General features: G+C 40.8%; 1 protein-coding gene across 1 annotated transcript in view; it reads left to right on the top strand.

Annotated features, from left to right (window-relative positions):
- Window positions 1-14,289, top strand: part of LOC122540182 (dynein axonemal heavy chain 8-like) — a 1,320,893-nt gene that overhangs the window by 1,201,354 nt on the left and 105,250 nt on the right. Inside the window, exons 82-83 of the mRNA XM_043675532.1 lie at window positions 6,720-6,922; window positions 8,384-8,457. Of these exons, the coding sequence (XP_043531467.1) occupies window positions 6,720-6,922; window positions 8,384-8,457 (277 nt within the window). The remainder of the gene's footprint in view (window positions 1-6,719; window positions 6,923-8,383; window positions 8,458-14,289) is intronic.

Raw genomic sequence — 14,289 nt, 5'->3', positions numbered from 1 at the left:
GGGTGCAAGTTTTGCACTTCTTGCGGTTGCAGGGGAAGGTACCGTGAGTGGAGGTTGGGTTGGTGGGGGTTGTGGACCTGACGAGGGAGTCACGGGGGGAGTGGTCTCTCCGGAACGCTGATAGGGGTGGGGAGAGAAATATATCCTTGGTGGTGGGGTCTGTTTGGAGGTGGCGGAAATGACGGAGGATGATATGATATATCCGGAGGTTGGTGGGGTGGAAGTTGGGGTTCTCTCCTGGTGGAGAACTTAGCCAAAAATGATCATAGCATCAGAAGGTTTAGCTTGGCTTTGAGAAAAGACAAGGAGAATTGAATCAAGAGCTAGAAGGAAAAACTGTGATGGCATGATGGGCTGCAGCTAAAGAGGAGATAGTTCAGCTACAAGTCTCCTGGATTTCCATGACGGACAGGATAAGGCAAAAGAAAAATCCTGAACTTTGTAGCTTATGAATTCATTTGAAGCTGAAAAGAGACAGAAATGACAGATGAACAAAGCAATTGAGAAATAAAATGTTCATACAGGAGATGAGCAAAGAGATCTGCAAATTAGAAATCTAGTAGTTAACATAAAAGGAAATTGAAATGTCTTCTATGAGCTTATCAACAGTGAAAGGGTAGTCAATGGAGAATGGCTGATTAGGGACCAAACAAGGATTTAGACATGGAGGCAAAAGGAATGGCTGAGATAACAAGTGAGTATTTTGCATCTGTCTTTATAAGGAAGAAGTTGCTGCCCCCATCATGATAAAAGAATAAATCTGTAGGAACTAGTTGGGCTAAAAATCAATAAAATAGAGTTAGAAGACAGGTTGACTGTACTTAAGATAGACAATGCACCAGGATCAGATAAGATTGATCCTAAGTGCTGAATGATTTAAAGAGGAATTGTGGAGACTCTAGTCATAAGTTTCCAATCCTCCTCAGGTACAGGGGTATGCCAAAGGCTTGGAAATTGTAAATGTTATAATTTTGTTCAAAGAAAGATAAGAATAAACTCAGTCACTGTAGGCCAGTCAGTATAATCTCAGTGATGGGAAAGCATGCAAAATAGTAATTTAAGACAAGATGAATACCCACTTGGTAAATAGGGATTTATTTAGGAAATCCAGTATAAATTCTTTAAGGGAAAATTAGGTTTCACTAGCTTTTTATGTGTTTTTTTAATGAGGCAGCAGAGACCATCACTGAGGTCAAGGCTGTTGATGTAACTTATATAGTCTTAAAGAAAGAGCATAATAAGACTATAAGAAATAGGTACATTTGGCCACGTGAGACCACTTCATCATTTAAAAGAATCATGGCTAATCTATATGTGTCACATACACTTTCTTGCAATTTCCCATAACCCTTCATTCTCATGCTGATCAAGAATCTCTCTATCTCAGCCTTAAATATATAAATATCCTCACAGCTCTCTGTGGCAAAGAATTCCAAATACTCACAACCCTCTGAGAGAAGAAATTCCTCCTCTTCAGTCTTATATTGGTGTTTCTTAAACTGAGACTTTGGCATCTGATCCTAGAATCTCCTATGAGGGGTAACATCTTCTCAGCACTTTCCCTGTCAAGTCACCCCTCTCCCCTTAAGAAGCCTATATATTTCAATGGGATCATCTGTCATCTTTTAAATCCTAATGAGTCTGTTTAACCTTTGCTCATAAGACATTCCTTCCTTACCAGGGATCATCCTAATAAATCTTCTCTGAACTGATTCCAATAAAATAATTATCTTTCCTTAAACAAGAGAACCAAAACTGCTCACAGTACTCCAGATGTGGTCTTAGCAGCACCTTGTACAGGTGCATTGAGACTTCCCGACTCTTAAACTCCAACCTTCTTGAAATAAGGCCCAACATTTCAATAGCCTTCCTGACTACCTGCTGAACCTGTGTGCTAGTTTTCTGTCCTTTTGCACAAGAATCTCCAAGTCCCTTTGTGCTTTCTGCTGTTTTTCTCCATTCAAAGAACACTCTTTTGTTCCTTTGTCCACCTTTCCAAAATGAACTTCACATTTCCCCAAACTATACTCCATTTGTGAACTTTTTGCCCACTTACTTGACCTATCAATATCTCTCTGTAAACTATTTGTACATTTCTCACAACTTACCTTTCCACATATTTCTGAGTCAGCTACAAATTTGAATACTATGTGTTGACTTCCATCTTCCAAATCATTGATATATATTGTACATAGTTACAGCCTTAGCACTAATCACTCTGAACATGATTAGTTACAGTTGCCAACCTGAAAAAGAACCCATTATTCCCTTTCACTGTTTCCTGCCTATTAGCCAATTTTCTATTTATGCCAATATTCTACCTCTAACACCATATGCTATTATAACTTAATCTTTTGTGATATACATTGTCGAAGGCAAAATATAACACATCGACCTTGTTCCCTTTGATCCACTCTGATTGATACTTCCAGGAAAAACTGGAAGAAATTACTAAGATATGATTTCCCTTTCATTTCTTCAAAATGAAAGTTGGTAAAGTACCAAATAGACTTGTCAGCTCTATTAAAGGATGGCAGTAAAAATCAAACACTTTAAGACCAAAGGAAATAGGAACAGGTGTAGAACATTCATCCCTTCAAGCCTGTTCTGCCATTAAACAGGACAAAACTGATGTTCACTTTACTACCTTTTCCCTTTATCCATTGATTCCCGTCCTGATGAAGAATCTTTCTCAACCTTAAGTGTACCCACGGGCTCTGCCTCCACAGCTCTTTATGGCAAGGAGTTCCAAACTCACAATCCTCTGAGAAAAGAACTTTCTCTTCATCTCAGCCTTAAATAAGTCACCATTTATTCTGAAATTATGCCCTATGGTCCTAGACTCTCCCATAAGGGGAGACATCTTTCTAACATTTACCCTGTCAAGCCCCTTAATAATCCTATGTTTTTATAAGATCAACTCTCATTTTTCAAAACTCCAATGAGTAGAGTCCCAACCTGTTTAGGCATTGCTCATAAGACCTTCTCTCTATGCCAGGGATTCTGCTGGTGAACCTTCTGTGAAGTGCCTCCAATGAAATGATATATTTCCTTTAATAAAGGACCAAAACTGCTCAAAGTACTCCAGAGGTGGTCTCACCAGTATCTTGTACATTACACTGAGACTTCCCTACTGTTATGTTCCAAACTGCTTGAAATAAGGGTTGAAAAATGTGGTGCTGGAAAAACACAGCAGGCCAGGCAGCATCCGAAGAGCAGGAGAATCGACGTCTTGGGCATAAGCCCTTCTTCAGGACTTCTCCTGCTCCTTGGATGCTGCCTGGCCTGCTGTGTTTTTCCAGCACCACACTTTTCAACTCTGGTCTCCAGCATCTGCAGTCCTCACTTTCTCCGTTGAAATAAGGCCCAACATTCCAATAGTTTTCATGATTACCTGCGGCATTTGTGTGTTTGCTTTCTGTGTGCAGTTCTGCGCACCACACTATAGGAAGGATGTGATTGTATTGAAAGGGGTACAAAGGAGATTCACCAAGATGTTGCCTAGCATGGAATATTTCAGTTACGAAGAAGGCTAGATAAACTCAGGGTGTTTTCTTTGAAGCAGAAAAGGTTTGAGAGGGGCCTGATAGAGGGGTGTTGGCAGGTTGAATAGAAATCAGCCATTCTCCTTAGTCAAAGTGTCAATAACAATGGGGCAAAAGTTTAGTGAAAGGCAGGAGGTTTAGAAGGGATTTGAGGAAAAGGTCTTTCATCAAGAGGGTGTTTGGAATCTTGAATGCACTGCCTGGGAGGATAGTTGAAGCAGGAACTCTCACAAACTTTAACAACTAAGATGAGGACGTGAAGTGTCATGATATTCATGTCTATGGACCTAATGCCCAAAAGCGGGACTAATGTAGTTTGTGGTATATTTTTGGCAGTACAGACTCAATGGGCTGAAGAGCCCCTTCATACAATATGATTCAATAATACCAGGTAGATCCACTGTTTCAAACAGCTCCTGACTATTGTGAAACAAAGAACTGTAGGTGCTGGAAATCTGGAACAAAAACAGAAATTGCATTGGGTGTGGTGACGCCCCTTTAGAACTGATGGCAGCTCGGTTAGGTTAGTACATTTGCTGAAGACAGTGGATTGGGGAAGTGAGGAAAGGGAGTATGAGATGGGTGGAATTGGAACTCAGAGGAAGAGAAAGAGTTTAGCAGACAAAGGGATAGATAATGGTAAGCCGGGGGAAAGAAAAGCTGATGATAGGGATTGTTAGCAAGTGAAAATGAGTTGGCTGTGTTTAAAAAGCAACTCATGTCATGACAGGGCATGAGGTATTGTATCGGTAAGGACAGGAAAGAAGGTGTTCGGGCCCTAAGGTGATTGAATTTGATATTGAGTTCAGAAGGCTGCACAGTTCTCAACTGGAAAATGTGAAACTGTTCTTCCAGCTTGTACTGCCAAACCCATGGGCGGCACGGTGGCACAGTGGTTAGCACTGCTGCCTCACAGCCCTCCGGGTGCTCCGGTTTCCTCCCACAGTCCAAAGATGTGCAGGTCAGGTGAATTGGCCATGCTAAATTGCCCGTAGTGTTAAGTAAGGGGTAAATGTAGGGGTATGGGTGGGTTGCGCTTTGGCGGGTCGGTGTGGACTTGTTGGACCGAAAGGGCCTGTTTCCACACTGTAATATAATCTAATCTAACCCATGCCAGACCCGAAACTTTAACTCTGCTTTCTCTTCACAGAAAAGGCTGCCACATCTTTTTCATTCATGTGACGTGGGCATGCTGAGTTGGCAGCCTTTATTGCCTGTTACCAGTTCCCCTGAGATGGTGGTAATGAGCTGCCTTATTAAACTGCTCCAGTCCATAGGCTCTAGGTTGACCCACAATGCCCTAAGGGAGGGAATTCCAGGATGTTGATCCAGTGACAGTGAAGCAATGGCAATATATTTCCAAGTCAGGATAGTGAGTGGCTTGGACGGAAACTTGCAGATGGTGGTTCCCATGTATCTATTGTACTTGTCCTTCTCGATAAAAGAGGCTGGAGGTTTGGAAGGTGCTGACTAAAGATCTTTGGTGAATTTCTGCAGTGTATCTTATAGATAGGACACACTACTGCTACTGAGTATCTGTGGTGGAGGGAGTGGATGTTTGTGGATGTGATGCCTATCAAGCGGGCTGCTTTGCCTTGGAAAGTGTCAAATTTCTTGAGTGTTGCTGGAGCTGCACCCACCCAGGCAATTGGGGAGAATTCCATCGCTCTCTTGGCTTGTGCCTTGTAGATGGTGGACAGGCTTTGGAGAGTCGGGAGGTGAATTGCTTTATATGGTGAGTCCAGGTGAGTTTCCCATCAATGGTAATCCTCAGGATGTTTATAGTGCGGCATTCAGTGAGAGTAATGTTAATGTTACTTGTCACCTGTTGAGTTTCTTCAGCAATGTCCCCTGACAGTTGAACTAATTACTTAATTTCTTGGCTATTTTCTTTCTCCCCATGACCAGTCTCTCCAAAGCCACATTCATGACTGATATAGTCCACCACAGCAAACATTTCCTGTTTTATTCCATCCCCTTGTCATTATGAAAAAGACCTGGATGGTTTGTCAAGTCTCTCATCTTTTAGAATTATCATGTTGGTTTCAGTTCTGGTAGGTGGAATGGTCAAACAGGTGGCAGAAGAAAACAAATGCAGGAATGTGAGAGATGATTAATTTTTGTTTGGAAGAATGATGAAAGATAATGGCCAGATCTTCCAGTCTCCAGATAGTCAGAGAGTACTCTGATAGATGCAGATTGGGATCACTCACTGATTATGTGATAATTGATACACTGATTATGTGATAATTGCCCAAGAAATTTCCAATGGGGAATTGCCCTCTGAAATTGTCCCTGACTCTGAGGTGAAGTAACTGAATAGTTAAGCAGAAAACCTTGTCATAGCTGATTAGGGACCAAAAGTGATGGAGTCAGGAAAGTGTGTGGCTAATGTACTAAATGAACACTTTGCAGTTGACTTTACCAAGGAACAAGATACAGAGCAGGTCATTGTGGAAAAGGAGGCAATTCAAAGGAGGGTGTACGATAAGCTGTCTGTATTGAGATTTGACAAAATTTTACAGAGAGCAGAAAATATTTCTGAGAATAGTTTGTGGGATGAGAAAAGTCAGTTATGAAGAAAGATTGGAGATGTTGGGATTGTTTTCATTTAAGAAGAGAATGTTGAGATGAGATTCGTTGGAGCTTTCCAAGATCATGACAGGCCTTAATGGGGAAATAACATTCGAATAAGCAGTAGGATCGAGAACAAGAGGACACAGATTTAAGTCAACTGCTGAAAGAAACAATAGCGACATGAGGAAGACGGTTTTCATACTGTGAGCAGTTCGAGTTGAAATGCACTGCCTGAGAATGCAGTGGAGGCAGTTTCAATTGACATATTAATGAGGATCTTGAATTATTATCTAAAAAGGCAGAATTTACAGAGCTACAGAGAAAAAAAACAGAGAGTGGCATAATAATATATTGTTCAAAAAGAAACATGGGACAATCATGACAAGCTGAATGGCCTCTTTCTATGATTCAACAATAGCCTGAGGGTGCTGATAGTGTCAGTGATATCCCAACATTCAAGCTGTGATTCCTGCCATATATTGTAGTGACCTTAGTTTACTTTGTTTTCCACATTAGTGCATGAGTATTGAACTCTTCCTCAGCAATTAATGAAGATTGAATTATTATTTGATTTGAATTACTATTTTGAATTTTCAGGTCTTGGTGTCCTGACAGAATTTTGTCTCAAGCTCGAAACTACATTTCTGAGGCAATGGAAGCAAAATACGCAGAGCCAGTGATCCTAAACCTGGAGACAACCTGGGAAGAAAGTGATACACAAACTCCTCTGATCTGTTTCCTGTCCATGGGATCTGATCCCAGCAATCAGATTGAAGCGTTGGCCAAAAAACTTGAAATTGGTATGGATCTAGTCAACATAGAGAATACAACTGCTATCTGGCAGTACTCCCAGTGTTTCTTTGCTGTACTTTATATTTATGATTTTCATCATTTTTCCATATACCAATAAATTACCAATGGATAGAATCACTGCCAACAAGTCCTTGTAAGATGTTTTCAACATACTTAGCATCTCAACAGTTTTCTGATGTTGTATAAATACATTCCTTCTGTTAATTTATCAGTTCACTGTAATAATAGAAACATAAAAATTGGAACTAAGTAGGTTGTTTGATCCATTGACCAGTTCTTCCATTCAACATGATCATGATTGATCCTCTATCTCAACACCATATGCCTACACTCTTCCCATACCCCTTGATACTCTGGACATCTATCTAATTCTTTCTTAAATATTTTCAATGCTTTTGCCTCCACATCCTTGTGGTAGAGAATTCCACAGGGCCGCCACTGTCTGAGTGAAGCTGTTTCTCCTGATCTTAGTCCAAAGTGACCTGTCTATGTTACATTGTATTGACATGTATTTGCTCATTCACTCAAATATATTTCTTTATTTATCCATTTATTTCTCCTTCCTGGAGGCTCTCTGCAGGAAACATCGATTTGCCTGTTTGCCTGAAACATCGATTTTCCTGCTCCTCAGATGCTGCATGACCAGCTGTGCTTTTCCAGCACCACTCTGATCTAGACTTATATTTCTTTATGTCATTCTCACTATTCACAATCATATCTAGTTTGGCGCTGCCAGAAATATTATATTTCATTCCCTCATTTGCATCAGTCTTTTCAGTGGAAGATAATTCAAGCATTCAAGACTTTGAGGGAAGGAATTCAGTACTATTGCCATCACTAGAGAACTAATATTAGACAAACTTTTGGCTAAGCAGTCAGTCAGTTTTACTTCAAGACGTCCTTATTGTGGCTGTCCCAGCTCAAACATTGGTCAGATAACTTCTCCTGCTCAATCTTCAATAGCCAGCTCCAGAACAGAATTAACTTTTGGAACATGTCTTGATTTGGTAACTCTGTGTTGCAATATAATTAACACAATCTGTGTTGCAATATAATTATGTGCATTTCTCTTCCAGTATTCTTCTTTGTAACTTTCACCTGTAGAATTTTTTTCCTTTCTCTTCCCATACTGTAAACATGAAATGTTTGCTTACATGTGTATTATTCCAGAGCAGTTCTTCGTAAACGAGAATGCCGGCTGAACTCACTGGACATACCTTAAATCTCACGGATTTTGCATACTGGGTCAGGTGACCCCTCTATGTAAATGTTACTGATTGGGTGGCTCCAGTCAGTTAAATACTTCCAAATAGCATTTTACTGCTTTGAGGTTCAGTTAGTATTTATATGTCATTGAAGTTTTAGTCCACTTGATATTTATCTATGCTATAATTATAATGGATCAATGAATATTTTTATATAAATGATAATAGATGTTTTTCCTTTAGGTTGCAGGGCAATATCAATGGGTCAGGGACAAGAAGTTCATGCCAGAAAGTTAGTGGCTATGTCAATGCATCAGGTCAGTAAAAATATGAGTGCAAATCATAAATAAATATTATGCTATTTCAGCCATGTTCAATATTCAAGGATTTTCATGAGGAGTGATGTTGTTGTATTGGAAGCAGTTCAGAGCAGGTTTGATAGCTTCATTCCAGAGATGAGGAGTTTGTCTTAAGAAGAAAGATTGAGCAGTTTACGCCTATACTCTCTTTAGTTTAGAAGAATGAGAGACGTAATTGTGGCATATGCAATGCTAAAGGAAATTGACAAAGTAGATGTAGAGAGGATGTTTTCCCTTGTTGGGTAATTAAGAATGAGAGTTCATAGTTTTAGAAAGCAAATCAATCTTGTTCATAACATCTGATTTCCAGTTCTATGAATGTAAGTCATAAGTTGGGGAATTAGATAGGAAACCAATTTTATTAGATTATCACATTTTCCTATAATCAATGATCAATCAGGTTTTGATATCCATGTATCAGGAGAACTTCAGCTTCTATGACTTGATCCCAGGCTATCAACGTCCAACATAAAGCCATTGTCATCACTGACTTGAGCCAACTTTCCAAAATTTAATCAGTGAGAATTTTATTTGATGGGTGTAGCATCTCCCACCTCACAGTCAGGTATGATAAAGGTGGGAGATGGTGGCATAATAGTAATGACCCACAATTAGCAAATCAACACTTTAGGGGGCATGGGTTTAAAACTCACAATTGGCAGTTAGTAGAATTTGGATTTAATTCACAAATACTTAAGGGTGGCACAATGGCTCACTGCCTCGCAGTGCCAGGGACCTGGCTTCAATTTCAGCCTTGGAAAACTGTCTGTGTGTGGTTTGCATATTCTCCCTGTGTTTGGGTGCTCCAGTTTCCTCCTACAGTTCAAAGATGTGCAGGTTAGGTGAATTGACCATGCTAAATTGTCCATAGTGCTAAAGGATATGTAGGCCAGGGGTGCATTAGTGAGGGGAAATGTAGAGTAATTGGGTAAGGGAATGGATCTAGGAGGGATACTCTTCAGAAGGTTAGTGTGGACTTGTTGGGCCAAATGGTTTGTTTCCATGCTGTAGGGATTCTATGAAATATAGACTTAATGAGTTTTGAGAAGATTTGTAGCTAAGGTTGAGATTCTGGATCTAGGTTTGCTAGCTGACCTGGAAGGTTCATTTGCAGACATTTCGTCACCATACAAGATAATATCTTCAGTGGGCCTCTGGGCGAAGCACTGCTGATAATTCCTGCTTTTATATGTTTATATGTCTGGGTTCTTTGGGTTGATGGTGTCATTTCCTGTGGTGATGTAATTTCCTGTTTTTTTTCTCAGGGGGTGGTAGACGGGGTCTAACTCGATCTGTTCATTGATAGAGTTCCGGTTGGAATGCCATGCTTCTAGGAATTCTCATGCATGAGATACATGAACATCAACTAGCCACAAAATGACATGACCCCCTCTCACTAATATCCTTACATACAGATAAGGAAGGACATCACTTTGACTGGCAAAACACATCCATCCTAGGACAAGTCAAACAGAGACACGTACATCTACCATCCCCTACTAACAGGAAATGACATCATCAACCCAAAGAAACTCAAACATATAAATAGAAAGCAGGAATTATCAGCAGTGCTTTGTCTGGAGGCCCACTGAAGATGTTAACTAGTATGGTGACGAAATGTCTGGAAATGAACCTTCCAGCTCAGTGAGCAAACCTACATCCATATAGACTTAATTTTTAAAAATTGGCAAATTGAAAATTGATCTCAGTAAAGGTACCATGGAACTATAATTGAAGGTTGTAAAAATAAAATTAAAGAAATTTAGTAAGCCAGTTTTAGAAATTAGTTATCCTGTCTGACTTACAATGACTTGAGACCACTAACGTTGCCTTCTGAAATGGTTGATTCAAGCCATAATTTGTATCAACCTGCTCAGAAAAGTCAAAAAGGAACAAAATCAGATAAACCACTGCATTAGTAATGGTTTCTTGACCTTGCAATGTGATCCATTTTTTTCAAGATTTATGTGAACATATATAAATATATCTCAAATTTAAAAAGAAAGGCACTTTACTATGGAAGAGGCAAGAAGTACATCAGTAACAATGGGCTGGATTTTCCCAATTTTTATGCAGTCTTATTTTTCAATTCTGCTTCATGGCTTACGCGATTTTTCTCACACTACCCTCTGCTCTTCATCTCATTAATTATGCAACCACCTCTTTGGTATCTTTCTCATGTATTCCTGTGACAGGAGAGGTAAAATTCCCACCATTGCTAGGACCTTCTGGTGTATAGCTGATGCATCATATTTAAAGCCAAGCTGCACACCACTTCAGTTGCTGCAAGCCAAAAGCTGCCTCACACACTGCCCACTTGGCAAACTGAATTCTCTCAGAAAAGAAGCTGTCTCCCCACCCTTCAGGTAGGGATTTGCAGGTCCTAGTGGACAGTGCGATCAAGAAAAGAACCATCACCTACCCAGTAGACCATCAGTGGAGGCCATGGCACTAAACACGACCAGTTTGGACAGAGACAGTACTGTCTGTCTCCAAGGTCATGCAGAATGCACAGCAGCACAGGATGAAGTTCAATGCCTCCACAACACTGTCAATGTTTCTCTGCTATCTCACAGTCACGAATTTTGACACTTTACATAAACCTCAACAATGATCATGGACTACCAAACTCATTATTGCATGCTGCATTTCCACTCAATGCTTCTCACTCATCTTACCTTAACAGCTACTAGCCCTTGCTATACTACAGCTGAAAAGCTATGCAATTAAGAGAGGCTGGCAGCCCCCACAGGGCTGACCTCCCAGAAATGAAATGAAGATCTAGCAGTGTGCCACATTTGCCAGGCATTTTGCCTTTTAGGTTGGGAAGTGTCATTGTCTAGTGTCTCAGGAGATGAGGAGAGAATTGCAAGTTACACAGAAATTTATGTAAATGACTTGGATGTGAATATAGGACGAATAGTTAGTAAGTTTGCAGATGGTACCAAAATTGGAGGTACATTACACAGTGAAGAAAGTTAACTCAGAATATAACAGGGCCTTGATCAGATGGGCCAATGGGCCGAGAAGTGGCAGATGGAGTTTAAATTAGATAAATGTGAGGTGTTGCATTTTGATAAGGCAAACCAGGGCAGGACTTATACACTTAATGGTAGGGTCCTGAGGAATGTTGCCGAACAAAGGGACCTAAGGGTGCAGGTGCATAGTTCCTTGAAAATGGAGTCGTAGGTAGATAGGATAGTGAAGAAGGGATTTGGGACACTTGCCTTTATTGGTCAAAGCATTGAGTACAGGAGTTGAGATGTCATGCTGCATTGTAGTAGACAATAGACAATAGACAATAGGTGCAGGAGTAGGCCATTCAGCCCTTCGAGCCTGCACCGCCATTCAATATAATCATGGCTGATCATTCCTAATCAGTATCCTGTTCCTGCCTTATCTCCTTAACCCTTGATTCCACTATGTTTGAGAGCTCTATCCAACTCCTTCTTAAATGAATCCAGAGAGTGGGCCTCCACTGCCCCCTGTGGCAGAGCATTCCACACAGCCAACAACATCCTTCCGATAGGAAGGAGACCAGAATTTCATGCAATGTTCGAAAAGTGACCTAACCAATGTCCTGTAGAGCCGCACCATGACCTCCCAACTCCTGTACTCAATACTCTGACCAATAAAGGAAAGCATATCAAACGCCTTCTTCACTATCCTATCTACCTGCAATTCCACTTTCAAGGAGCTATGAACCTGCAATCTAAGGTGTCTTTGTTCAGTAGCACTCCCTAGGACCTTACCATTAAGTGAATGAGTCCTGCTAAAATTGGTTTTTCCAAAATGCAGCACCTCGCATTTATCCACATTAAACTGCATCTGCCATGCATCTGCCCACTCACCTGACTTGTCCAGGTCACCCTGTAATCTCCTAACATCCTCATCACATTTCACCCTGCCGCCCAGCTTTGTATCATCAGCAAATTTGCTAATGTTATTGCTGATACTATCTTCTATATCATTAACATATATTGTAAAAAGCTGCGGTCCCACATGGATCCCTGCGGTACCCCACTGGTCACTGGCTGCCATTCCGAAATGGAGCCGTTTATCACTACCTTTTGTTTCCTATTAGCCAACCAATTTTCAATCCAAGTTAGTACTTTGCCCCCAATACCATGCGCCCTAATTTTATTCACTAACCCCTAATGTTATTCATTATCAAAAGCTTTCTGAAAGTCCAGGTACACTACATCTACTGGATTTCCCTCGTCCAACTTCATAGTTACATCCTCAAAAAATTCAAGAAGATTAGTCAAGCATGATTTCCCCTTCATAAATCCATGCTGACTCTGTCCTATCCTGTTACTACTATCCAGATGTGCAGTAATCTCATCCTTTATAATAGACTCCAGCATCTTTCCTACCACAGAGGTCAGACTAACTGGTCTATAATTACCTGCTTTCTCTCGCCCACCTTTCTTAAAAAGTGGTATAACATTTGTATTGTATGGAACATTCATTGGGCCACTGTGGAATATTGCATTTGTTTCTGGTCTCCCTGTTCTTGGAAAGATGTTGTGAAACTTGAAAGGTTTCAGAAAAGACTTACAAGGATGTTGCCAAGGTTGGAGGGTTTGAGCTATAGAAAAACACTGAATAGGCTGGGGCTGTTTTCTCTGGAATTTTGGAGGTTGAGGGAAGTCCTTAGAGAAGGTTATAACATGAGAGGCATGGATAAGGTAAATAGCCAAGGTCTTTTCCCCAAAACTAGAGAGCATAGGTTTAATGTGAGAAAGAAAAGATTTAAAAGGTACCTACAGGGCAACGTTTTCCTTGCAGTGGATGGTCTGTGTACAGAATAAGCTGCCAGAGGAAGTGGTGGAGGCTGGTACAATTACAGCATTTAAAAGGCCTCTGCATGGGTACATGAATAGGAAGGATTTAGAGGGATATGGGCCAAATACTGGCAAATGGGACTAGATCAGTTTAGGATACGGACGAGTTAGACAAAACAGTCTGTTTCTGTGGCGTGGAACTCTATGATTCTAAATCAGATGAATGGGGGTATTAATGAGGTGAATGGAAATTAGATTGTTGCTGTTTATCACTGATATTCTGATCTTGCTGCTGAAACCTTCAGGGGTAAAAAAATCAGAAGTTTTTCCCTCAACATGTAAAGTCAGATTTTTAAATTCTCAGTATATCTTTAATTCTTGTCGTTGCCTCTGTTGGTTCTATCTGCAAGGAGAAGGGAGCTCCGATCGAGGCATGAGGTCTGGAGACCTTTTAGACAGGGGTCACATGACTCCATTTGAGTGTGAAGTACAATTATTGTATTTTTAACCTCATAGAGAATTTGACTCTGGCCATTGCTCCCTCTCTATTTATTTACAACTACTCTCAGTTTTTGTTGCAAACATTTCGTCCCCTGTCTAGGTGACATCCTCAGTGCTTGGGAGCCTCCTGTGAAGAGCTTCTGTGGTGTTTCCTCCGGCATTTATAGTGGCCTGTCCCTGCCGCTTCCGGTTGTCAGTTTCAGCTGTCCGCTGTAGTGGCCGGTATATTGGGTCCAGGTCGATGTGTTTGTTGATGGAGTTTGTGGATGAGTGCCATGCTTCGAGGAACACACCGGATCATCAACTCCACACTCACAGGAATCCAATTTACAAGAGAGGAAGAAAAGGACAACCAACTCCCATTCCTAGACGTGAGGGTACAGAGAACACCAAATGGAGAATTCACCACTAAGGTACACAGGAAAGCCACACACACAGACCAAGTCCTGAACTATGAAAGCAACCACCCCAATACACACAAACGAAGTTGCATCAAGACACT

The sequence above is a fragment of the Chiloscyllium plagiosum genome, chromosome 3 (assembly GCF_004010195.1).
Source record: "Chiloscyllium plagiosum isolate BGI_BamShark_2017 chromosome 3, ASM401019v2, whole genome shotgun sequence".
Taxonomy (NCBI): Eukaryota; Metazoa; Chordata; class Chondrichthyes; order Orectolobiformes; family Hemiscylliidae; genus Chiloscyllium; species Chiloscyllium plagiosum.
Note: the sequence above shows the minus strand (reverse complement) of the source record. Positions and strands in the feature narration are given on the sequence as shown.